Here is a 27,075-nt window from a genome sequence, read left to right as displayed (position 1 = left end):
TGAAAACCAAAAGTACTGTGAGCAAAACCTAAGACTCTGTACCCTTTGGCCAAAATTTTGGCAGGGGTTTTGGTTTGCTTTTCTTTATTTTTTCCACTAAAAAGCATGATTTTCTCCTACGGGAGGAAACCCAGACCTACTGAAACCAGCTCTGAAGTCTACAGGTATCAGCTATTATTTCCTCAGTCCTTGCTGGCAGTCACAGGTCAGCATGTTTCTGTCTTAAATTCAGCTGCAGGACTTTTCACTAAACATGAAAATGTGTCGACATGCCATTTTTATTGCCTTCGGCCCAATGGAGGACAATTATCTGCGAGATAATTACAGAGCTATGATAACCACTGCTATCTCCTATTCCAATTAGCTCACTACAAATACGCCAGTAAAACAGCCTCACTCACTGGCTTCTCATCCTTGTTCTGTATATGATCAGCAAGAGACAAGTTACTGAATCAACATTATTTAAAAGAACTTGTAGTGCAGCTAATAAGATACTCCTTCCCGCTCTTACGTTGTGATGTACCTTCACGCTCACTATGCTGAACAATAGCAGAATTAAACTCATCTCATTCTACAGAGGAGGCTCAGGGGAATGCCAGGGAACGAAAGGATGGGAGTTTCAATTTCTTCTCTTGCCGAGAATGAATTCTGCCTCATATAACTGCTGATGAATTGTCGTTTTAAGAGAGTTTGTTAATTTCCAACAGGCAGAAGGCATAAAGAGGGACCTCCTTATCTTTAATGGATGTTATTGAGCGACACAAATGGCTCACGTTTAAATGAATGCAGAAACATCTTGTCTGTTTTGCCACGATAAGACTTGTTCTTTCTGCACAGCATGGGTTCAGCTCCTTCTGTTAAGTAAAACAACGGGTTTTGTTCAACTTAATGGCAGGCAAACTTCCAAAGGTTCAGAGGCTAAAGTCAGTTCAGAGAAATAAACCTGGGTCCTTCCTGATTCCTCTTGAGAAAATCTACCTGAGGAGTTTTCAGGTACGACTGAAAATCTAGTTTCAAGCAAAAATGGTACCTGACAGTACTGATGTAGTTACTGAGGATACATTCTCCATTAGATTGCAACTTTCTCCAATGCAAGAATGCTTCCAGCCCAGGAAAGATGCTCACGCCCTGATACCAGCAGGTGTTTTGCCACTCAATGAAATGGCTGGAAAATTATGTCCAAAATAAGAGTATGTGAAAAGGTTGGTCCTAAATTGCTCCGAACACTGGTTATTTTTAAAATAACTCCCAAATGTTTCTCTCTTCCTATCATCTGAAAGCAAGAAGGGTTCTCTCCCCCACTGAAAATTTGCCCATTTGCCCAGGAACAGAGAGATTAGCGTGGTATAGAACAGAGGGCAAAACCTAAGCCAAATCCCACAGACAGAAAAAGTGAGAGAATATTCCTTGTTAGCCAAAGAGTGCAGAATACGATACTACTTTCAGCCTGGCAGCCTGGCTTTTGATTAGCTTTGCCAAGCTATGACAGGATGGGAGATCCCCGTGTGCCTCAGAGAGATGCATTATTGAATATATTAATTAGAGGGCTGGTTTCATCACTCCTTCCTAGGAAGCATCACAAAGAATTACTCTGGGACTGTTACTGACAGGCTGAAATTAATTTGTGTTTGAGTTCACGTGCGTCAGGGAGAGACAGCGTGAAGTCAGCCCAGGCAGGGTGCATCTCTCTGCAGGACAGCATTTAAGCTTCCAACACCAGCCTGGGAAACACAGTGATGGATTTTGGACATCTTCTCTGGCACCCTGTTGCAAGAGAAGGAAACAGATCCTTTCACCATGCACTGTCCAGATAAGGCATTGGGATCCAGTCCAGGGATCAGTCTTAATTGGGAGAAATATTAAACAAATTCCTCCTTAGATCTTTCTTACTAATTGTTTATCTGGTCTGGTCCAGTCTCAGACACTTAGTCACAAGAGAGTGGGAGGGACCACAAAGTGATCCAAGATTACCGATGGGGGAAATAAGAGAAGAAACTGGCCCCCGGGCCATAAAGAAACCTGACAGATGAGAGACCAAAGCAAAAGGCTTTTTGACAGCTGAAAGCCCTCACTGCAGTACAATATGCGACATTTAGTGGTAAGCATTAAATTTAAAACCAATGAACAGAAATATTTCAGCCCTTACTTTTCCAGTGTAAGAAAAAAAATATCGCTGCCAGCCACAGTACATTAAAGTCATAAATACGGCTCACATCACAAATTGTACTAAAATCACAACAAATCACAAATTCTAAAAGGCAGATAGTATTTATGTAAGGACATCCACAGTTACATTAGTGGAGAAGGTGTAATCCTTCCTTCTGCAAGATATGCTGCGTTGCTCAAGCAAAGGGAGGTTAGAGAAAAAAAGTTCCCCAACGGCGACGTACTCAAAAGTTGCCTTCTCAAAGGGTACATACCACCCACTGAAAGAACTCATTCCAGCTGTGATAGCAGCCAGAACTTCTGAAGTGGTCTGTGACAAGTTGGCCACAAGCCAGCAATGTGGCCTCGTGGCCACCTGTAGCCAATGTGATATCCTGTGGTGCATTAAAAAAAAAACATGGCCAGCAGGGTGAGGGAAGTCATCCTCTATCCTCCCTCTCTACTCTGCCCTAACGAGGCCACATCTGGAGCACCATGTCCAGTTCTGGACTCCTCAGTTCAAGAAAGACAGGAAACTACTGGCGAGAGTCCAGCAGGCTACAAAGATGATCAAGGGATGGAGCATCTCTTTTACGAGGAAAGGCTGAGAGGCCTGGGTCTGTTTAGCCTGAAGAAGAGAAGACTGAGGGGGGATCTCGTTAATGCTTATAAATATCTAAAGGACAGATGTCAAGAGGATGGGGCTGGGCTTTTCTCAGCAGTGCCCAGTGACAGGACAAGGGGCAACAGGAACAAACGGGAACATATGAAATTCCATCACAACACGAGGAAAAACTTCTTTCCTTTGAGGGTGATGGAGCACTGGAACAGGCTGCCCAGAGAGGTGGTGGAGTCTTCTCTGGAGATATTCCAAACCTGCATGGATGTTCCTATGCGACCTGCTCTGGGTGAACCTGCTTTAGCAGAGGGGTTGGACTAGATGATTGCCAGAGGTCCCTTTCAAACCCTACTATTCTGTGATTAGTATTAATCTGCTATCAGGGTCAATAAGGATTTTATACTCTTAGTTACCCATGGAATCAGGATAGGATTAAGTTTAGGAAAAAAACATGCTCATGGACAAAAGCAAAATATAAAACTTACAAAGGTTTCTCAAACTTTGATCATCACTCTTGTAAGCTACTGACCACAGTTATGAAGAAGTACATTATAAACTAACTGAACATCTAACTTGGATATTAAGAACTAATATCTGCTCCACATCAAAAAAGCCCAAATGATAATAGGAATCAGGATCCCTCTATGTTGGCTTTATCCAGATACTTTGTTTCAGACTGCATTCTTTGACTGCTTTAATTTTGAAAGCTCATATACTGCAAAATGAGATTTTATTCAAATTTAAAAATCACTTCAAAAAACATCCAAAAAATTTCAACCATTTCAGGATGTTGTTTTATTTTTTGAGTGACATATTTTGATAATGTTGACATAAATTCTAAAATATCTTTATTAAATTGAAACTTTTTCAACAAAAACAAACACTATTTTAGCCAATAAAAAGTTTCCAACTCTATATCCAGGTGCCATTTATATCTCTGCCACTGAGTTACCATGTAATCACAACTAGTTGGCTACAACATCATGTTTGGAAACGTTAAATATCTATAGTGCCAACTGCATTAATTGTAGGCACGTGAAAAGAAAATCCCTAACCTCACAGTTCCCCTACTTGCCCATCTTTTCAGTGAAACGGAAACTAAAATTGGTCTTATTATCACCATAGTGTTGTGATCTTTAATTAACTAACGTGACCTTGCAAGGAAATCTTTCAATATATGTCAAGACTTTTTAAGAAGGTCTCATCTCTCGTGAACTCCTATTACAGAGCTTGAGGCTAGAGTTGGAAAATTTGGTCCTCAGCCTAGTATAGTTCATGGTCACGGTGGCTTGAGTAACACATTCCATATTTAAGTTAGTATTACCCTCTGGAAAAAAAAAAAAAACACCTTCCCAGGTGTTCTCACCCAAAGGGTACTGGAAGGAAGTCCCTTAACACAGGCAAATGAGTCATTAGCCCACAGGAGCCTCCAGTAATAGGTCCCTGTTCAGTTCTTTATGCGCGGTCTATAGCCACTGGGTGTGTGCCTCAGAGATGCTATAGGTGATATTATCCATGGCTGCCACAATGGAATTATTCCTTTTATCCACAGCTCCATGTACAATATGATTTTAATTCTGAAAAACGCTAATGCAGGATTACTTAATAGTCAATTTGACATTTGCAAGACTATGTTTTCTTAACACTAAACTTGGCTGTAAAAAATCGGGCGATGTTTCCCCAGCACTACGCAATGACACCATCTGGTAGTTAATGATTAGTGGGATTTACAGGACAGACAGGCAGATATTTGACTAACCATTTCATTGCTGGCAAACTAGTCAAGTAAAGGTAACCTCAGCTGTATCCAAAGGTCGCTTCTGGAACTGCTGCTGAAACAGTCTGTGGGGACTCAAACTGGCACTGGGATTAGGAAATATCAGTGCTATCACAGAGGTGAGGAAATAAACACAAACCTCTGCCCAACTGCAGATCCAGACCCAGTTCATAACCTTTTGAAACACTGAGGTAAATCCCTTATCTTCTGCTACAGTACTCTCAGATATCCAAACCAGACTCCACCACAGTCTTCACAAAATTCAGGCTGCAAATAAATAGGAATACACTGACTAAATTTTATCACTGTTCCTATCTAAAACCACAATAAAATGGACTGAAAACCTTGTCCTCAAGAGACAAAATTTGCTGGCTCATACCTCAAATAATTGTGACAGAAAACTCTGTAACTCCAAAGCACAACCTAAAGGGATGCACAGCCTTTTCCCTTCTCCCAATTTTTAATCTTTGGAGTTCAAAACGATTGTGGCTAGCATTCATGGATACCAAACTAACCAGAAATCTGGCTGGTTATTACAGAAAGGGAGAAAATAAAATTCTGGGAAGACTCCATGAGGGAAGCAGCAGTGGATCAGAGAATGGTTGTCAGACCACATTTTTCCAGTCTGCAGATAGGAACACTGTTCCTCGCAGCCAGGAACTGTTTTCCTCCTCCTGATGTCTCTCCCCTCCTGCCTTGTTGGTGTTTTCCACCCAGTTTTCATCACTAGTGTGTATTTCAGTGGCTTCTACTGACTAGGCTCATCCTGGGCACTGACTTCAGTGCTCCAAATATCCCCATAGCCATCAGAAATTCTGTGCAGACTTCTCCCTCTCTTCCACACAGATGGGTTTTCCCCACTGTTACCACTCCCATGCTTTGACACAGTCACCCAAAGTTCCAGAGAGCATATTTTAAAAAAAATAAATGAGAAAAGGGTAAATGTCTAGATGTACCAGGCAAAAAAACCCCCAAACCCAAATGGAAAATGGTCCCACATCCACTGCTTCATATTCCCTAGTGATGACAGGAAACATGAATGAGTCCTCCAGCAAAGAGCAGCCTGGGGAGACCCTAAGAAATGGGATGGGTGTCCCCAGAGGTACTCTGTCCTCTGCACAGGATGGTGATCCCCATGTCTGCTCAGCCAATGTAGGCAGGGCTTCCAAAGACACATGGACAGAGGACGATATTCATGCCATTTAGCTGATTAGCCAGAAAACACAGGTCACCTTGTGTGACTCTACATTTTAAAGAGTCAAGACATGAGATTATGAAAGGACTTCATATGCTACTAAAGCATCCTTTAACTCTCTAGTGCCCTTCAGTGCTCTTAATCCACTGCTGTAGCACCTGATATCACAATATTTGAGTACTCAGAATCATATTACGGTTCAAGTTGAAAGAGACCTTAACGATCATCAAGTTCCAACCCCCCTGCCCTGGGCAGAGACACCTCCTACTAAAGCAGCTTGCTCAAAGCCCCATGCAGCCTGGCCTTGAACAAATCCACAGATGGAGCATCTACAATTTCCCTGGGCAACCTGTTCCAGTGTCTCATCACCCTCACAGCAAAGAATTTCTTCCTAATATCTAATCTAAATCTCCCCTCTTTCAGTTTAAAGCCATTACCCCTTGTTCTATCACTACACTCCCTGATCAAGAGTCCCTCCCCATCTCTCCTGTAGCCCTTTCAGGTACTGGAAGGGGCAATAAGATCTTCCCGGAGCCTTCTCTTCTCCAGGCTGAACAACCCCAACTCTCTCAGCCTGTCCTCATAGGAGAGGTGCTCCAGCCCTATGATCATCTTTGTAGCCCTCTGCAGGACCCGTTCCAAGAGGTCCACGTCCTTCCTGTGCTGAGGACTCCAGAGCTGGATGCAGTACTGCAGGTGGTGTCTCAGGAGAGCAGAGAAGAGGGGCAGAATCACCTCCCTCGACCTGCTGGCCACACACTTCACCCACTACATCCAATAAGGAAAAGAAAAGCTCTCCTATCACGGTCTTAGGGGGTGTAACAAGGCAAAGTCAGCTTGAGTCACTTGACACAGAAAAGTTGTGGTCCAACATAGTGCTGAAAAAGGCTTCGTGAATGCTCCATAAACCAAACTGTGCTGCCCACCTGCTTAGTCCTGTTCTCCCACCACAGGAAAAGGCAGAGGCAGTAAAGGAATTTAATGACAATTTAAGTCCTTGGAGTACTTATCTGAACAGAGACAGCATTTAGTCAGCACAGAACACACCATGTGTTTTACAGACAAGGAAACTTCCCTAACTTTCCTACAGTACAAAATATGGACTGTACTTTTTAAATCCCGCTGATGTACCACTTTGGGACAACACCTCCACATGACAGCAGGGCCCGGAGGGAGCTGCAGAAATGCGTTTTAGAAGAAAAGAACATTGAGTAGGTCTTTAACAAACTTTGCACCCATGCTGGCTCCAGTTATCTTGAGTAATTTCAGAGTGATGAGTGATCTGGGAAATTCTGTATCACAGTAGCGTAAGCTCCTATTTCCAGCATTACAGGATCCTAAGTTATTAAAATCTCCGAGGCCAAGGCACGTGGGAGCCAAATTTGGATGCCTGTACTCACATGAAGTAACACATTCTGTTCAAGCTCTGCCACTGCCATCAGTGGGTGTAGCTAACAAATGAATCACTACTACAGAAGCAGAGATCTCAAATCCTAGTTTTTCTAACTATGAGTGGCCCAGAGATTGATCTCAGCTCACACACAAACTTTGAGCTGGCTGCAGGAACTGATGAGAAGTGTCCCACGAACTGCAGCACATGTGAAATCCATATGGGATGAGAACACAAAACTACAGCCCAGCGACTAGCACCAACATTTGGGAATGAGGAATTGAAGGCAATTCCTTGAAGGCAAGAGCCAGGACACAAAGCCACAGACCAGGATTGGAGCTTAGGACTTTGGTTATGACCAGTGGAGAGCCATCACAGAACTGCCTGCCAGAGCTACAGCAAAATGCACAGTGACCTGTGTGTCCACGACTACCAGATAGGTCTTGCTTACTCTGCTGAGTGAAAATTCAGATCCCAACCTCACGAGTTCTGATTCAATCATCATTTTCTCCTGGCCTTAAAGTCTCTGTATCTGAGATCTCTCAGGGAAGGTATAATTATTTGGAAAGGTCTCAGAGAAAAAAATAAGACCTCTCCCTGTCAGGCTGACTGATCCCACGAACCAGGTGAAGATTATAGTCTTCACAAGCCCATTCACAGCAGCCTGAGAGATGAAAGTCAGGCTTTGAAGGCAAAAACATTAGACAAAGGCTGCCCCAGATAGGGCCAGCTGCATTCTAATCAGATGAAGATTGTCCCATTTGATGAAGGATGCTTACCTGAGCCCCTGCTAATAAATAACACAGAGCAGCACAAACAAGCAGCTCACCTCTGATTTCAGCATCTCCCTTTTGTTATTACTTCACCCTTCCTGGAACTTTTAATTAAGAGGTTCAATAAATGTACTATTTGATAAACTGATTAACTCCACAGAGTAGCAGCTCGTGTCCCTCTCAAACTTATAGCTATACCCATTTTCTCCCTCTTTCGTAATAAAAAGAAATTACTGAAGTCCTGAGGCTAAAGTGTTTTCCTTGCATTTCTTTTTCCGTACACATCTTACAAGCCAGAACTTTTAAGTTATGCAGTTTGCAGCTTTAAAAAGAAGCTTTAAAAAGAAGGGAAAAAAAAAAAAAATCAGACGGCTAAGGGGAGTTATTATGTTCCAAAATTTCAACATCTCTGACCCCTGCACTATGAATTGGTTCAAATCTCTCTCACTCTGGGAAAAACCTAATTCGCTCTCTTGGAAAGTTTATTGTCAATGGGACTCTACTGTTTCTGAGCGGAATAAAGATCTCTAGGTCTATGCCATACGAGTTTTAACTATAGAAGACTTCTACATTTTTAAGAGAAAGAGACACTTGAAACAGAAGCTTTATATAATGCAGTGTTTGAAAGCAGCATTCAAACTGTGCAGCCAAAAGGTTGTATGAAAAATGAGGCAGACTGTTGAGAACAATCTACAGGTTTGGGTGTCAAATGAGCAGAGACAAACAGGCAATTTCCACTGATCATTATTATATAAAAGTTGGGAGAAGCGGCATCTGAAATGGAGGAGCTTGGAGACAGGAACTAAATTTGTTTAATCATCTGATTCTAAGACACTCTCCCAATTTTGGAGAATGACACTTGGGAAATGGAAAGGAAGACAGCCACAAAGCAGATTTTTAGCAAACTGTTTGCAGACCCCGGGCTCTCACCAGTCAGTTGAAAGGAACTGGCTCCTCAGAGAGTGATTCAAAGCAGAGTCTGAATCATCCTCTCTCCCACCCCAGTTGCATAAGGAGACTGGTGAGAGTGGCTGGTTCTGCACAAAGACTGTGTTGTAGGCTAAAGTACCTCTCGGGAGGGCTGAAAAATTGGAGGGCTAATGATCATAAGCTCTGTCACTGAAGCACTGGGCAGTTTCTCTGTGTTACTTTAAGTAGGTATATAACAAAGAAGCAGGAGTTTTGCAATTATCAAAAGACTTGTACTCGTCTGTACAAGACATCACTGTTATAAAGGTATAAAGGCGAAGAGACCTCCATCTTTAAGATAAAGACCTCCCCAAAGCAAAGCCAAGCCCGAGGGCATAACTCACCAGTAAAATCTGTTTGGAGTGACCTGCTCATGCATGAGCTGCCATTTTCTTCCAAAGTCCATGGAGCTGTACAGCTGAAAGACAGAGAGAGAGAGGAAGTATAAACTTTGAGGAAGAAGAGGAAGGACTGCCGCTAAATCAAGTATTAAAATCAGCTCAGATTAAAGAACAGGAATGGACTGTCCTGTACGTTTATTGATCAGCCTGGCTGCCAGGGAAGGCTAATTAGGCAACCTCCTCCCTTCAACACTTCACCCAGGCTAAACTTCTGAAACTCAAAAGCAGGTTGGCTCTTTCAAAACCTTCTCAAGCACTTTTGTGCTTCCTGATTTCAGCCGTCAACACATTCTCTTCGGTTGCCATATGACCAAGCTGGCAGTCCCTCTGGCTTTTTCAGCCCGACAGGAAGCAGGTGATTGATGACATCTAAATCCCTAACATTAAATAGAATGAAAGACAAATTAGATTAGTTAGCATGACTATGATGTCGTAGATAGTGACTCTATATTCAAGGTCATGCTGCGATTCATTTTTATGGTGTGGATTACATCTCTCTTCTGTGTGGGAAAGAAAAGGAAATTGCTCCTAATTTACAACTTCTTTGTTCAGAACAAAGTTTAAATTTTGAGATAAATTGAAAATCAATCTGTTCCTTAGTTAAACACTGCAGATAGAGAAGTGGTTCTTCTTGAAAGCTGAATTTTCAATCTAGTGATTGTTTTGAGTCTTTCAGGCTAACAAATGCCACAGCTGAAATGTAACCAAATTTCCACGCCACTCCACGCTGAGTCTCAGACACAGGTTCACTTCATACTTGGCTTAATACCACAAACACCATTCTCCATCTAATTATTTTATTACCCATAATCCACTCACCCATAATCAAAGCATACATAAGCTCCTTTTCTCCAACTTTGAGCAAGTCTGGTTCTTCAGAAAAAAAATACACTTTGAGATATAACTACTCTGCTTCGCAACTAGATCATAGAGAAATAAAGAGAAGGCAGCGTTTTGAACAGGGTTTCAAATAAATTTCACCTGAAATAATCGCTGGCTTCATAAAATAAGGGTTGATTGCAGGCTAAGGAGGTCGATAACAAAGCTGAGGAACTTAAATATTTGTAATATCCAAATTTAGGTCCTTAATGGAAAAATGATATAATTTGAGTACAGGTTCTGCATTTGATTTGGAGTAACCGGATTTACAAATCGGAGGCAGGTCCATGTTCAGATTAGAAGGGTTCACAACCTAGTGATGTGTACTATGGCACAGCTATGATGGATGGCTAAGTGGGACTGGGAAGATAAATTGAAGTTTCTTGAATAGGCAGTATCTTTGCCCACAGAGATCCAGCAGCCACATCAGAGCTGGACCATAGAGCAATTTATGAAGGTGACTGGAAAGGGCTGTTGGAGCAGTGTTCAAAGCCTGAGGAAGCCGATTAATTCTTACTATGTTTGTACCCAACTACACAACCAAACCACCGTACAGCAAGCAAAAAGACACCAAAACCTGATATTCAGACCCTGTGAAGTATCTAATGCAACAGGTATGTAGAAAGACAATCAGTCTTTTGCATTTATGCCAGTGGGAAGTCCAAGTTTCTGCCAGTGACAGCTGAAGCTGCTGGTGAATAAAACATATGAAGGGAAAAGTGATGGAAGCAGGAATCCTCCAGTCTTCATGACAAAATGGACTCCAATTATGTAGGCTTCACTCCAACCAACATCACTAAGCTTGTGGTAAGAAATATTAGGAAAAATTTTCTGTCTCGGTCTTAAGGAGATCAGACATGATCTGAATACTCCAATTTGGCCATGTTTCTTTATCACTATCACTAGATAAGGTAAGATACTGCACTAAGAGCCCACGTTATCTGGGTTTCCTCTATTTTTCGGGTCAATCAATCACAGTGATAGTCAAAAAAATAGAGTAGACAAATTGAATTCTCCGTAGATTCAAAATAAAGCATTGCTTATCTTTTTTAATTAAAGGAGCCAGGAAAATAAAATTCCTTTTCAAAATTCAAGGATAGGCTTATGAAGTCAACATCGAGACCATACACCAAGAAGGTAAATAGCAAATGTTTATCCAAAAAGCATCACATCCTTCGTTCTGAAGAAAAATCCGGATTTTTAGAAACAATAATTGAAAATCGGCACTCTAAGAGTCAAAACTATAGCGTTTTGTTAGCATGGTGCCTGCCACCAATATTCCTTGAGTCATTTGACGTGGTTTTACACGTACAAGGAGCTCAGCAGACAGACTGAGTTGCACCAGGCAGCGTGGCTGTCCTCTCCATGTCCTGACTGCAGGTAGGACTTGCAGGTTGAGCCACGGTGCTGCACAGATCAGGGGCTCCACAGCTCACCCTCCAGTAACTCCTGTTACCAGCATCCTTATTGTATTCTGCAGCGGATTAAACGTTCTCACCATGAGAGGAAAGGATTAGCAAAATACATGCATTTCCTTAGAATCTCCTTTATCTGTCGCCCCTAGCATTTCCTTTTCTTCTGCTGCTGCTTAACAGCAGTAGATACAGATAGCTCAGTGGCATGAAGCACAATCTCTTTCTAACTACTCATCTCTCCCACAGTGTCTCATTCAGGGACCATCCTTCTTCCTATCAAGTTAAAAACCAGAGACCAGCTACTGAGGTCTTTTTTCCCCTCTTCTTTCTATTAAAGCTCAGACTGACTGATGACAGAAGGATTAAATTGAACTTGCAGCCTTTAGGTGATTTCAGATAAAGAGATAAGGAGGATATTATTCATCTCAAGAACTTTTATTTGTTTATTCACCTACTTATTCTAGGTGCCCACTTTGAATTTTAACCAGATGATTGAGTCTTAAAGCTGTATGGTAGAACAAATTCCTGAGAGGTCTCCCTGGCCCAGTTCACTTTTATGGTATTATTTACAGATGCAAATGTAAAGGTTAATGTTGAATTACTAAATAAAACATACAATAAAGAGTTTTCTAGTATGCATTAAAATTGAATATGTATATATACTTTCTGTTCATCTCCCTTCACGGGAGAAGAGATGCTTTTAGACGAGATAATAAATTTAGTGGCAAGTACAGCAGATTTCAATACAGATTAATTTGTCCTAAGGCTGAACACTAAGCCATAGAAAGAAATGAGGTTTGTTCAGTGCCAAGCTTTTCCCTTTTAAGAGCTCTGCTCTGGCTCTTTAGTGACAAATAATCTCTGGTGTTTCCACCTCCCAAAGCCCTCCAACATATTGGTTTAAAAGGGATGGACTTCAGTGTATCATTAGGGTGTACTGTGAGGTTATGCCCTTTCTACAATTCCCTTGCATTATTTGACCTATTCTGATGAATGAAAAATTAAGAGCATATGAGTTTTTATGTCTGTGCAGACTGGTCTTGTGCCTTGGCACAGCTAAAGAGTGACATGCAGAGGACTTGGACTAAGCAGCAATCCAGAAGCAGAACACAAACCAGAGGGACAAAGTCCTGACTCAAGACAAGGGTGACAAAATTCAGTTTTTAACATGAAAACGAACTCAGAATCCTGCATCTACCACAGAGGCACCTCAGTGAACAGAGCCCCAGTACTCAGCCGATCCCAGCAACCTCCACACCTATTGGAGTGGGCAGGTTCCAGGACTTCCCTGAAAGCTGAGGTGCTTTTGAGAACAAACACACAATGTTAGAATTCCCTACTGAGCCCATCTGAAGATGCTTGTGAATCTCACCTCCCCTTGCAGCAGACAACAGGGGGGTTTACTATGCAAGACCCTAGACTTTCTGCTTGCCTGCAGACCAGCACACAACCCTGCCACAGGGCAAATGCAATTCAGGAAGGGAAAGGGGCCAGCACTGCACAGCAGAAAAATATACATTTTAATGTGAGTTCAGGCTTGATGAAGCACCTGAATTTTTACCCTGAAAGTATCAGCCTAGGAGGATCCAAGAGCTGCTTTCTCACCCCAACTCAGCAGAACAGGTGCAGTCTTTGAAAACGGCTACTGAGCAGTGGGGAAAATCTGCCCATGCTCAGGAGCCTAGTTAGACCTACCATTAAAATAAGAGAAGGCCATACATCAAGGAGGTAAATAGAAAATGCCTATCCAGACACCATCACAATGCTCCACGCTCTAGAATCATAGCACCAGACATATCACATCCACCAACACAGTTCTGTGTTTTACCAAGAACACATGATCTGTTTGAGGGAACACCATGGCAGCCCAAGCGAGACAGAACTTTATTTCACCCCAGCTCAGAACCTTAACTCATGCTTGTCTTGCTCTGATGGTAAGGATATCACATGCCACTGGCAGAACGCTGCTCCTTGAACCCTGAGAACACCTGCAGCATTTTATTTAGCACCAGTATTGTTTCTGAGATAAACAGCAAGCCCCTTAAAGAGGGAGCTTTATCCCTGGTGTCAAAATCAATGCCAAGAACACATGCACCATGCCAGAAACACAGTGAGAACTACAGAGCTAGAAAGGAAGACATTTATAATATACACACACGTATGCAAAGTGTTGCATATTAAAAAAAAACAAAAAACCCACATCTCCATGGTGTTGCAATTCTCCAGTACAAACTCTCTGGGCGACACATCCTGCTGTTTTGCTTGGATCATCTTGTTTGGGGCTGGGTATTTTGTTTGGGATGGGTTATTTTTGTTTTCCCAATAAGCGCTAGCAAAAAACAATACAAAGGGATGATTTTGCTCAAGAAGTCAAGCTTCTCAGAACTGGAGCAGCTTGAGGAACTGGCCTGCTTAAACTCCACTTATGGACAGAGGGGAGAAGAATGAGCAATGAAGGAAAAACATGGAAACCACAGGAAGAGATTCAACCCCCTGATGTTAGTCATCCCTACCCCAGGCAGTCACCAATGCTCATTTTTAGACAGGCTCCAAACAAGCACTTCTAAAGCACAATTCCCATACTAAGATACAGCTCTAAAATTCCCTATTATTCATGCCTTAGAAGCCTCCATTTTGCTCCATATGAACTAAAAGTTGTTCCCAGTGACTAGTGCAGGAGGAGATAACTCCACCGCAGATACATACTTTAGTTGAGATGGATTTCAAGCTAGGTTCCCCGTTCCCAGGTTGCCCTACTTGGTCTTCATGGGGGAAACAGCAGAAGACTGAAGGTTCAGACAAGCTGAAGAAAGGCCAAGTATACACCAGTCTGGATACACTTTACCACAGCAAGAGGCACACTGAATATATAGAAAACAAACTAAAGAAATTCAGAGAGCTTTAATATTTAGAGACTTTCTTGCTCAAACACAGAAGAAGAATTAGGGCATCAGGAACATATATAATAGGTTTATATCCAAATAAAATAATGTTTGTTCCTCTGAAATTGGGTCTATTGGCCTGAGCAAACATCTGGAGAAAATCCCAGTAGTTTCCTGTCTGCCAGCCAACCCTGGAGTAAATTTGGAGCTTGCACATAATGGTTTCAGATAAAGGGAGGAAGAACAGCTGGACTATGTGTACTTAAACAATTCATTTATTACACACACACAATTATACTTCCCCCAGACAATACATCCAGCTGATGATGGAAAGATATATTCGTATTAATCCAGGAGGGTGAGAGCTGGCCTACTGGTAATTACTGGGCAGCAGCTGACACATGGTACCACGATGGGAGAGGAGGGGCAGGTCAGCCTGGTCTGCCACGTCCGCAGATGAGGACAATCCTGAGCAGTAGCTTGGATTACTTACATGAAAAGATGGCTTTGATCCCAGAAAAGCACAAAAGCAAGCTAACACCTTCTCAGCCAGAGCTGGTGGGAAAAAAAAAAAAATATCTACAAGATGTGTGGAGGGTTCCTGCCAAAAAATCAAACTGGGACAGAAGAAAAATAAAATTAGGTCAACATTTCTGTAGGAAATTGGACTGCGTGGAAGCGGTCTGCAAAGAGTAACTCGGTCTGCAAAGAGTAACTCAGACCCTTGCAGGGTCTTCAATTTTCTCTATAGAGGGAAAATGACCATGATCACTAGAAAAAAATTAGAGGCTCAGAAATTGAGAAGAAGTTGTAAACCACTCAGAAAATTGCAAGGTGTGTCTCTTCTCTACAGTTCTGTTACAGATGAAATTACAAAAGGAGAAGAAGGTGCCACCATTAACATGTCAAAAAGTTCATTCCTAGAAGGAAAATGAACTGGAGGTAAAACGCCCAACACTTTTCAGCCTTGAGAGCACAGAACAGAGAAGCCATGTCTGACAACTACCAGAAATTACCCACCACATGGAAGAAGAGATCCATATGCAACAAATTCAAGCTGCAGTGAAAATGTTTCAGGAGATGACAATATCAACATTTTTTCTAAAGGCACACTGAGCAGCTGAGTACTGCAGGAGAAACATTTTGCAAGATCTCAGAATATTCTGTATAGAATAAATGGATGGTCCTCACTTCACCGACTGCAAAGAAAGACCTTTTTTTCCACACCTAAAATTAGACATAAGAAGGATTTAATAAGGTTGCCCTTACTTAGCAACAAAACAAAACAAAAGAGTCTGCACTGCAGGAGATAACTGCTCCAGCAAGTGAAAGGATATGAGTTATAATTGCATTTCTCCTTCTTATATTTCTTTCATTTAACTATAAAATAGCACCTACCCCTACTCAGTCACTCCTGACAGCCAGATCCACCTAGCCACTATGCTCTCCACTTGTTGAATTTAGCACAGAAATTCTTAGCTGCCAAAGTATTCCTTCTTGGTTTATGTTTTATTGTTTCATCATTTGAAAATGGTGTCTTTTTTCTTCAGCTCCAGCTGAATCCCTGAAGCACTGTCTCCCTATAACTCCTCATACACACAAAGAATAATTAGATCCTCAAATCCCCAAGGAATTCAAGTTGGGATAGTAAACTCCCAATTAGCCAAGACTGACCCAAAGATTTCCAACCAATACCCACAAGCTATTTCCCCTTACTAATTTTTCCATTTCAGATGTCATAAAATTGTACTTTTCCTCTTTCTCGTAGCCCCACATGCTCAATCCACTTGTGGAGACCCCCTACAACAATCCTGCAGCCATCAGTTGCCCTCAGGCTACTGGCATGGTGTACTTTCAGGAAAAGAGTAGACTGTGAAGCCTCACCAGAGCAGAGCAACAAAAGATGACAGAATGGAGAAAAAATGGGTAAGACGACAGACAGGATAGATTTGGTGCAGTCATGAAGATACTGGTTCTACAGAAACACACCCTACTTCTCTATTACATCTTCAATCCCTCCTTTTTTGAGGACAGATGGAAACCCCTTCTTTTCATAGCACCAGTACAATGTTTAAGCTGTGGGGTTTATGCAGTCCCCTTTCTCAGGTTCTCCTCTGAGGCAGGACATGTTACTTGCAGGATAATAGGGACAGGACTCAGCTCTAACATGCTTCAGTTGGGTGGCTGAAACAGGGTCAGGAGCAACCCTTGTCATGGAACAAGCTTTATTACTCACAGTGGGAAAGGCTGCATTCAAGGAAATAATAAAGTCCATCCCCTAATCCCTCTTTTCCACCATTCCCCTCAGTCTGGGCCTTAGTGAGACACCTCAGAAGTGTCAAGCAGTTACCATTAGGGGACACAAAGGCTAATGTCACCTTCAAGCTGATGACCAACTCAAGAACAATGAGATCATCTGTGCTTGTTCCTTCCACCTCCTCCCAGGGAAATACCTGTCTTTGCCACCTTGCTTTGCTGGGACTCCGGAAGAACCAAGATCTGAAGCCTGGAAGTGCTTCTGGACCTTTAGAAAAGGGAAAGAAGAGCTTCTTGCTCTCTTCTCTTCTCACAATCTGCTGGAAATCACAATTCAGGTAAGGCATCCTTGACAGCTCCCCACGAAAGAACCTAAAAATAAATCCTACTTCTCCAGCCAAAAGACTTGTGTAACAGCTGGTGGAGCTGAGCTTAGGAGAAAGAATTCTACCAGCACCATATTTATGGGCTTTGTTTACACAGAGTTGTAAAAACCTAGTAATTGTAATGAAAACAAATGGACCAGTTTATCTCTCTGCTTTGATTTCCTTTCCAGGTGATTAAAGACTGCATCAAGAGACCTCATTACAGCCCAAGGTTCTTCTCTAGCATGGAACAGACAGATTGTCTCGGGCATGGAAAGAGAACTTGTCCACAGACTGCTGCGTGTCTGAGACTTGCCAGAGCTGCTCATTTCCCTACAGATGTCCTTCAGTAGAAGGCGCGCTGGAAACAGACTATTTTGATAAGAAACTGGTCTAGGCAGAAATTAAATACTAAATGCATTTCCATCATCTGTCTCACACAGAGAGGAAAAAAAAAAATTATCAGAAGCTGGAAAGTTCTCTTTGCACTTTAAAAATCTAATACTGAAATATTTCATATGCTGGCTGGCAAAAGTAGGTCTTCAGACAAAAGAAACTCAGACTCCTCTGCTATTATAAGAAACTGGTCAGGGAACTTCCACATAAAGCCCAAACACTTTGAGAACATTTGACTTCATGTTGTAATTGTATAACTCAACCCAGACCTGGCTTATAAAGGAACCAGGCAGGTTAAGGCAATGCACCGATGTCATGTTTCATGGTTTTACAGTTTTAAAAAAACATATGCTTTCACCTGATGGGTCCGCTCTGTGCACTTTGATTAAATCTGATGCTCAAAGCACGACTTGCCTCTCTCTGCATCTCCACTTCATCTCCAAGAAAAAAGAGGAAAGTAGATTAAAGTAGTGGGGGAAAAAAAAAGTCCACTCAAAACCCTTCATATTTTAATTTTTCTTAAGTCTAATCGGTAGTGAGCACACCCAGCCCAAAATTTGCCATTTCTGCTTCTCAGCAGCATATATTTTGCTTTCCTACTGCACGACTGCTTTGCTGTGGAATAAGAAGTCCAAAAACAGCTGCAACAGGAGCAGTGACATAAATGAGTATCACTAAAGAAGTTAAGGTATGTTTCAGTCCTGGGTGAAAAACAGCCTTTTTTTTTTCTACTTTCTCCCACCTCCAGAAATGCTGAAGTGCCTCAGAACTAAGATGGAAAGTATTACTTTCAGATATTTTTTCTTAAACTGAAAATCTGGGGAAAAAACATGTTCACTTTGGTCAGTCAAAACACATTTCAATCATTTCTAAATAATTCAGCTTTAGCAACTTGCAAAAGGCACTATAAATAGAAATGCCATTTTGAGGCAAGGCTAACTTTTTTGATTGCTTGTTTATTCCTTTTTTTCCATGACATTTTAACCACTTCAAAATCAGCTCTAGAGTCTGGGGGAGGGCTAAAGTTGAGCCACACGTTGTCACTGACCCCCTTCTGATGAGCACTTTGTTAACAAGCCTTATTGAAAATTGAAGATATAAAAGGGAAAAAACAAACAAAAAAAAAAACAACCCAGAAAGCAAAAACCTCTACTTCCAGAGTAGATTGAGACATAACAGACAAGGCAAGCAAGGTGCCATGCATGGGGACAGTTTCCCACACCAGCAGAGCAGGGAGTGAGACCAGACACAGAAAGGGGCAGAGATACAGAATGGGAAATGGAGGGAAAATACTGGGGCTGCAAAGGGATCAGGACGGGATGGAGGTGGCAGAGCTGCCAAGGTGCACCAGGAGACACCTTCACCAGTATTTCTTCCACTGGCATCCAATAAGCTGAGTCAGAGGAGGGTTGCAGGTTGCTCCCGTTGTCCCCAGCTGCTGCTTCACTCCCTGTTTCCCTAGGATCAGCTCTTAAACAGTGACAAAAGACTGAATCAGCTCTCGTGGCTGCTGACTTTTCGCTCCCCAAGCCGAGCTGGTCCTTTTGCCCAGGTTCTTCTCACCTTAAAAATCACTAGGCAGTTTTTGGTCTGAGGTGTGTGTTAACTGGATGCACCAACCACCCAGATATTGCCAGTGGGGCCGGGCAGGTCAGCCTGCCCCAAGGAGCTCTGTGTCCTCCCATCCCACCAAGAAAATCTTATTTGCTCCTGGGGGCTCCACACCGCAGCGATTTAGAAGCCCCTCCTTACGCTCCATCAGTGCTTATACTCCAAAAGTTTAACAATAAGGGGAAATAAATGGGAACCACATGTCTAATGAGAAGATTTTTCATTCAAATGTGCTTTATTGTGTGATATATGCCTTTAATTACAGTGCAAACGTCTGGGTACATTCGTTGCTATTACAGACCAATCCTTCATGTTTATTGAGCGTAAGACTACGACGAGCAAAGCAGGAGAGGCTCAGACATTAGCCAGAGCGGGATATAAAGCTACAATCACATGCTTGGCTCTTCCTCCCTTCTATCTGTAGGGTAATCTCTATATTAGGCAAAACAGGATTTAATGGAAGAGGGCTTTTTTTTCAGACCAGCAAAAGAAAGAGATTTCACATCACCAAACCACCATCCAAATTCATGTAAGGTTTTGCTGAGTTATTTCTTTATGCAGAAAAAGCAACATTTCTGAAAGTGCATACACAGGCATTAATTAAAGGGTTTAAAACTGCATATGGAACAGCATTTTATTCTGACTTGAAACTGTTGGCCGTGTAAAAAATTTCACATGGCTTGAAAGAAATAAATATTAGCTCGGGCTCAAGCAGAAAATGTCATTTTGGTAAAATTTAAATAATGTATTTTGCTCCAGGTTAAATCATATGTCCTTTAACTCTAAAACACACACACACACACACACACCCCAGCCCTGCCACCCAATTCAGCTTCAGTTTTCCATTCATCACTATTTTCACAGGCAAAGGGAGGTTGCTCAAGTTGTCCCACTTGAGGCCAGCCCCAGCAGAGGGTAGGTGTCCACCCTCCTCACACAGTTCTCACCTCACCAGCTGAAGAGCAGCAAACTGCACAGGTCCTTAAGACCTGCACCCCCCTTCTCAGAGGTGTCGTGCAACTCTATTTCTTCCCGAAGTCAGAGGAGTCTCACACTGCCCATGTTCTTCCACCCCATTCGCCCTACGAGGACACTGTGCCCCCCCAGCCCAAAGCCACGGGTTCTGCCAGGAATTTATGAGGCTGCAATATGTTTATTGGCCACTAAATCACACCTTTTCCAAGACAGGAACTCAGCCGGGATCTTACTGGATTTCAGAAGCTGCCAAGCAGCTCTTTTCATCCTCAGGAAAAGGGAGAGCACAGCAGCACAGCATCCATTGTGCCAAGCACGTTCCTATCAGCACCCAATATCGGGGCGAGCAAAGGTTGAGCTACACAAAAGATATATTTTCTGATGATAGGAGGAAGCTTGTGGCTGGGCACTGCATAAATACAGGTCTGCTCCAATTAATCCCGCTCTGAGCCCTGATGCATAGGGCAATCACCAAGAAACGCATCAGAGGCACAGGGGGCAAAGAACTTAGAGGGAAGTTGGGAAAAGGAACTAACAAGAGTGAACCAAGAAAAGAGAGATTCCGAGAGCTGAAACGTGCAGAATTTCTCCAGGGGCTGTATGTAAATGGTGTTAACACCAAGGAAACGGGAAGCTTTGAAGGCCGGTATGGGGGAGAAGGCAAGAGGAAAAATCTCTAATCCTTAAAGACCCTTCTGAAATACACTAAGACAGTTCAATACAAGCACTGCAAATAATAGTTTTTAATCATTTCCTTTCTATTTTATCACTGGTGTCTGTTACCCCTCATCTCAATGTAGCCTGCAAAGGGGACATTCTCAGCTCCTGCTGCTAGAAGATCCATCAATCAGGAAGGGTGGCAGAACTGGCATTTCTCTGGCTGGATTCTGCTTCTTGGGCCTTACAGTGGGCATTTATAGGCTGCCACAACACACTACGCTACCTCCAACTCTTTTGGTCACTGATATGTCCCCAATACCATCCTGAAAGGCTTCTGGGAAGCTAGAGTGGATGAATGGGCACTGTTTAGGATGTGTACAGGTCCAGAACTGGGAGGAATCACTCTCTGGACAGCTCTGGTCCCCACACACTGCCTGTGCTCTATATTGCCTGGGACCAAGGCCAGATACTGGATCAAACCAGCAAAAACAAAGGCTCACCAGACTGGGAGTCTCGTGTCACCCTAAAAGAGAACACAGACGCTGCCTATAGGACAACTGTGACTGTGAAACAAATTCTGTGAGTAAAAAGATTATAAAAATGAGGTAGAAAACTTCAGCTTCTGATAGCGTTGAAGACGCAGCTTCAGCAAACGTTATCTCCTACTCGAGCACCCTATGTCTTGTACCATCTTCTACAATTCATTCATTTAGGCCATCTTCATTACCACACAGTTGTCATTCATATCCTATAATAAATCAGGAGAACTAAAATTTAAGATGAATTGGCCCATATGTCTTGATTCACTGGATGCCTCAAGTGCCAAAGCAAATCTGCCTCTGTGAGCTTGAACATGTAATATACTAAAGAAACACAGAGTTCCTTTCATCCTTACTCTCCTACTCCCCAGTCAGCTCCGGTCTCCACCAGGGGCTCTGCTAGCTTGCAGATGTTCTCTAGGACTGCTCTTATTATAAAACTCTTAAAATCCTGTGGGGTAATTCAGTCCAGCTCTAACGAGACACATTTCTCATTGGCCAGGTTCCCTGGCAACCCATGCATTGACAACAGGCAACTAATTGAAGGGAAAAGCAGAGCCCGCTTACACAGGCTCCTACCTCTACACACACACACAGAGCCAAGCCAGAGATCACATGCAGGAAGGAGTTTCAAATCTGTGAAGCTCCAGGAGAATATCCTCTCCTTCATCCTAAACAGCAAGTGATCTCGTGGAAGGCAAGGGACAGGGTCCTCTCTGTACTTCCCAGGGAATCAGTTCATCCTGGTCCAAACGTGGAGGGGAGACTGACAATACCACCCACTCCCTGGCACGAAGGGCAGCATAAGGATGTTTACAGGAGGAACCCAAATGAACAGCATCATTGCAAATGCCAGCCACCATCAGGAACAATTTAGCTTGACAGTTGTAGCAGAAACTGTCACTGCACTGAGGCATCATTGCCAGAAAAATCACCAAATGAGAAACTCGCATGTTTCAGGGATCCCCCAGGGCTGCTGGGCATACACCATTTGCACTGTCATCTCTGATTCATCCATCTCCAGGTTCCTGCAATCAAACAGTGGAAAATTGTACCTTTGGAATAAATGAATCTGCAATCGCAGATCATGCAAGAAAAAGGCAGCTCTTATCTAACCTCTCTCAGCAGCCATCTAGGTTTCTATATATTCTATGCTGTCTATATTTAAGCTATTTATCCCATTTAATTCAAACTCTAGGCACCTTCAATCCACCTTATGGAGCAGAGTGAAGGAAAAAAAAAACAAAAACAACCACAAAAACTCAACAACAACGAGCAAACCCGATCCAAGGCCACAGCTATAGTCAACAAGACACCAAACTTGACAGAACGTAATTTTAATTCCTGAAGTTAACCAACGTTAACAGTGATGGTACCGCATAATTCATAAGGTAAGGGAGGGCTGCAGAGGAAAAATGAAGCAGCCTTCTCCATGCTGTCACTAGAGAAACAACACAACTTATCTGGCTACGGAACAGCGGACTCAATTTTGCAGCAGAACTTTCAGGTTTGTCATATTTGTGCCACTGGATATGATATGTGTGCGTAGCTCTTGCAGACTTGCACTGAGATCTGAGGAAATCAACTGGCCTGAAGCAAGTGCTGTGTTGGAGGACAAAGCCAGAATCCAGTTTTCGCAGCAAAACTTTTGATGACATTATCGTTCTCTTACTAGATGGCAGGAAAGTCCCCTTGGGTACAGTGTACTCTGCTACCATGTTATTTGTACGTGCTGGTATCTCTTGAACACTGCAACTACAAAATGCTACCAAATTTACATTCAGATGATTTATGATCACTGAGCCTCCAGCAGAAACAAGTTGCCCAAGGTAGGAAGCTGTGGGAAGGATCAGGTTTTCCTCCTTTGGCAAGGATTTTCTAAAAAGCTTTGTTGTTTGTTTTATCAATTGTCCTTCTCTCAAAAATATCACCTTTCATGTTGGGTGCCTCAGCTTCTCCTTTTATCACACCCACAATACTTCAGATGTGCCAAAATTTTACTGCATCATGCCCTAACTTTCACTTTATAGCCACCCATGGTCCTATAAAAATCAATTGAACACAAACGTAAAGAATTTTATTACACGAGAAGAACTTGTAACTGCAACAAAACTGTTGTGAGGCTTCTACTCCAAAAATTCAAACACACATACAAGTATGTGCACACCCTGTACAAACAGGCCACCAGCCTTTTCCCAGACAACCTAAGTGGAAGACCAGTTTGACCAAAAGGCAACTGAAGACACGTCACATTTGCAATGATGAATAAAGATCTCTCTTAGAAGCACAAATGGCCTGCAGCAAAGCAGTGCAGTATCAGATTATGAAAATCTTGGCTTTTTTTGCCTGTTTATTTTTTTTTCTTTAAAGATAAAGGTTCTAGTTTTATTAACTGCGAGGAAGCATTTGAAAAACATGATTCCCAACCTCTCCTCAGTCACAGATGCATCAAGAGAGGACAACTGAAATTATCCAAACACCTTCCTGATTTTTTTCTCTGCCAAACTCAGGACTTTCAAAGGATAAATTCATGACTTCTAAAAGCTTGGGATTGCTAGTTCTGAGGTGCTAGACCAGAAAATCCAGGCACCACTGAAGCAATGAGCATGAAAAGTGAAACACATACTGGGTTAACGTTGAGCATAGGGGAAACTTGAATCATCTGTGCCTACTGTGGGGACAAAGGGACTGAAAGCTGTACCTCTGGCATTTTGATTCCCCCAGAATAATATTGATTATATGCAGTTTCTTTCAGAAGGAAAAAAGATTTAAAAAAAAAAAGAAAAGAGAAAAAAAAATTAAAAATTTTAAAAAGAGGTGTATTTTCATGTGTTGAGGTTGAATGGTGGAAACAAAAAGTTGCCTTAACATAAGTAATGGCTTGTACACAGGCAGATGTGCCCAGGCAATCTGAATCTCAGCAGGTGGGTTTTAGGGAGAAAAGCCCTGTACACTGGAAGGAGTAAACTACGTCTATCTTGTTTTCTTGAGGGAACAGAATAACATACATGTTTTTAGGCCAGATCCTCCAGTGACATAAATCAGCATTTCTCTGGTAAAATCAATGGACCTACACCGAATTTCAGCTGCTACATATGTGACTGCACACATCTTTTGTAAACCAGCTCAGGTGTGCTATTAGATCAGAACACGGTCCATTTCCCCGCTGAAACCAAGCACTGGAGGCAGGAATGGTTCGTAGAGTCACAAAGGGGAGGAGGGAGAGAGACAGAGAGGAAACCTATTTGCAAAAGGCAATCTGAAACAAAACTGGAGCCTCACACCAACTTCCAGTATTGCAGAAATCTGTTTCACACAGTGGCCAGTAAATTATTTTAAATTAAATGTACGAGCTTCTTAGTATGCTGCTGTGTTACACGGTGAAAGAAGGGCCCTCTCTGCCCCGTGGTGCATCTACAGCTACAGCACCCACTGAGGGGAAATTCCCACATGGGGACTTACATACTTACAGGCCTTAATCCACAAAAGCACTTATCCATAACCTTAAAATTAGCCCAGGCTAAACCATTTGGCTTCTCTGAGGTCAGGGTTGTGGGGTTTTTTTTCCTCCCCTATGAAGTTCTACATTTTATACGTATTGCTATTCAAAATGAATTTTTGAAGACAACTCACACAAATTTATGTTCATTGTCACAGGCTCCTCTCTGTTACTTCAGCTGTGATGTTATGGGTAAAATTAATCCTATTGTTCTTTGACTTAGAACAGTCAGATTTCTAAATACAAGCACCACATGGAGTCAACGCAATAAGAGGGGAAAGGACACCAAACTGAAGTTTTCCATGGTCAGCATCAACACACACCTGCGTGGAGTCAACAGCTGAACTGTGCTCTTCCTTCCGTTGAAAATGATATCATCTATAATTCTGCCCAACAGATTTTAGAGGAGACTTAATGGTGCCATCAGGCTGGGCAAATACTGAGACAGAGCTTTGAAAAGCAATATGGAAGGCAAAGAAAAAGGGAAAGGTGGAAAAAAAAAAAAAGCAAAAAAAAGAGGGAGAGAGAAAGAAAGGAAAGGAAAAGGTAAAAAAGGCCAAGGAAACCCTTCTGGATTCCTCCAACTTCACTGAAGCAGCCTGGTAGGTAGCTCATATCTACACAAATTAATCCTGGTAAAGAAAAGCAAAAGAATTCCATCTTTGCTTGCACATCATGTTTGCTCTCTCCTCCAGGGCAAGGGTCATTATAACCTGTAGGCACAATAGCAGGAACTGGGAAACTTAATGTTTTTTGTTGCTTTGATCATATTGGAATCATATCCCATGTAATCAATTTTGCACACATCCAGGCAGCTGGGTTGGTTTCAAGTCCCTTAATCTCAGGTAATATAGCAAATACTTACATCTCAGCAAAGGAAATTACTTTCTTGACAGTCAGTGGAGGCTAGTCAATACAAACGAGTCTAAGGTACAATTTACCTCATCCTAAAATAGTCGCCTGCATTTGCTTCCAGAAATCAATCAACACCATTCAGTAGATCACCACCAACTACTACGTGCAGCCTCGGCACCTAATATAGGTACACATTGCTACATTTTAGATCTCTACAGTCAGGAAAAATAAATCATGCCCTCAGTGTTCTTATTCTTCAACCTTCTTCATTCCTTCATGTTTATTCCCATCTGCTGTATTTATAACCACCCCTCACCCCACTTAGGCTCCAGATGAAATCAATACACAGCTATGATTTAGCGTGGCCCAGGAATAAACCACAGGATCCTTGCTCCCTTACACAATAAACTGGGTTTCTCCAGCAGCAGAGCACATTTAAGCACTGAATGCGTCTCTCTCCATTTATCTCTATATTTTCCTTCTCAAAGTAAAACCTGTTCGTGAAGTACCTATAACATAAATAAAAAGCAATAGGAAAGTCTGTTCTAGCTAAATCAAGTTTCATGAGCAGTTACTTTCTTTTTGCCACCACAAATCATCACGAGCCCGAAGTTCACTATTTTGCTAGGACAAAATTCATTGGGCATTTCTGAAGTAGAGCCAAGGCTGCATAATTTAATTTCTCATCTCCTATTAAAACTGCCAGGCTTACCATAATCAGAATGATAAATGCAGAGTCATACGTCTTCTTTCCGACAGTAATGCCCATCAATACTTCAAATGCAAACAATTGTGACATTTGACTTTATAAAAATTACCTGGTGCACCAATACCACTTAATTAAATCATTTAAAAACTGCTTTTGTTACATTTAATGAATGATATATTATACTGCAATGAAACATGCAGCAATACAAATACTTCACAATGCTAACAATTAAGGCTCACTTCACTTACGGCAATTGACAACACAAGTGCTCCTCACTCCATTCAGTTTGTGCATTCCAAATGAACTGGTTAGCGAAAAGGGTGCTTCTTTGCTAATGAGTTTTGTAATCAAGGCATCTATTTTAATTTCAAATTGGTTAGATTGGGGGAAATTGCTGAACTAAATGACTGGTTCTAATTAGGATTATAAAAATATTCATCATGCAGTAGAATTAGCGCAAGGTCTTGATTTCCCTACATTTGCATATAGCTTTAGTTTAAGAGTGGAAAAAACCCTCCTGATAAATTGTCTTCCTTTTAATGAATTGAACAAACACTATATCTGTTTTAGTCGTTCTTTCATTTAAAGGCACTGATACATATTCATGATTTGTAAATGAAGTTAAGTGATTTTGATTCTTCAGTTCATTACCATATTGAAGAAGAGACTTCTGTAAATTGCCTTTAAATATTCCCAATCTCAAGGGTTTGGGGGGTGGGTGGGCGTTTGGTTGGGGTTTTTTTTAACTTCACGAACGTTTCAGTT

General features: G+C 42.1%; 1 protein-coding gene across 1 annotated transcript in view; it reads right to left on the bottom strand.

The window, feature by feature from the left end:
- Positions 1 to 27,075, bottom strand: part of SORCS3 (sortilin-related VPS10 domain containing receptor 3) — a 297,321-nt gene that overhangs the window by 97,892 nt on the left and 172,354 nt on the right. Inside the window, exon 6 of the mRNA XM_014957626.1 lies at positions 9,213 to 9,286. Coding sequence (XP_014813112.1) covers positions 9,213 to 9,286 — 74 coding nt within the window. The remainder of the gene's footprint in view (positions 1 to 9,212; positions 9,287 to 27,075) is intronic.

The sequence above is a fragment of the Calidris pugnax genome, unplaced genomic scaffold (assembly GCF_001431845.1).
Source record: "Calidris pugnax isolate Ruff unplaced genomic scaffold, ASM143184v1 scaffold4, whole genome shotgun sequence".
NCBI classification, from domain to species: Eukaryota; Metazoa; Chordata; class Aves; order Charadriiformes; family Scolopacidae; genus Calidris; species Calidris pugnax.
This window is presented reverse-complemented; position numbering and strand designations above follow the sequence as displayed.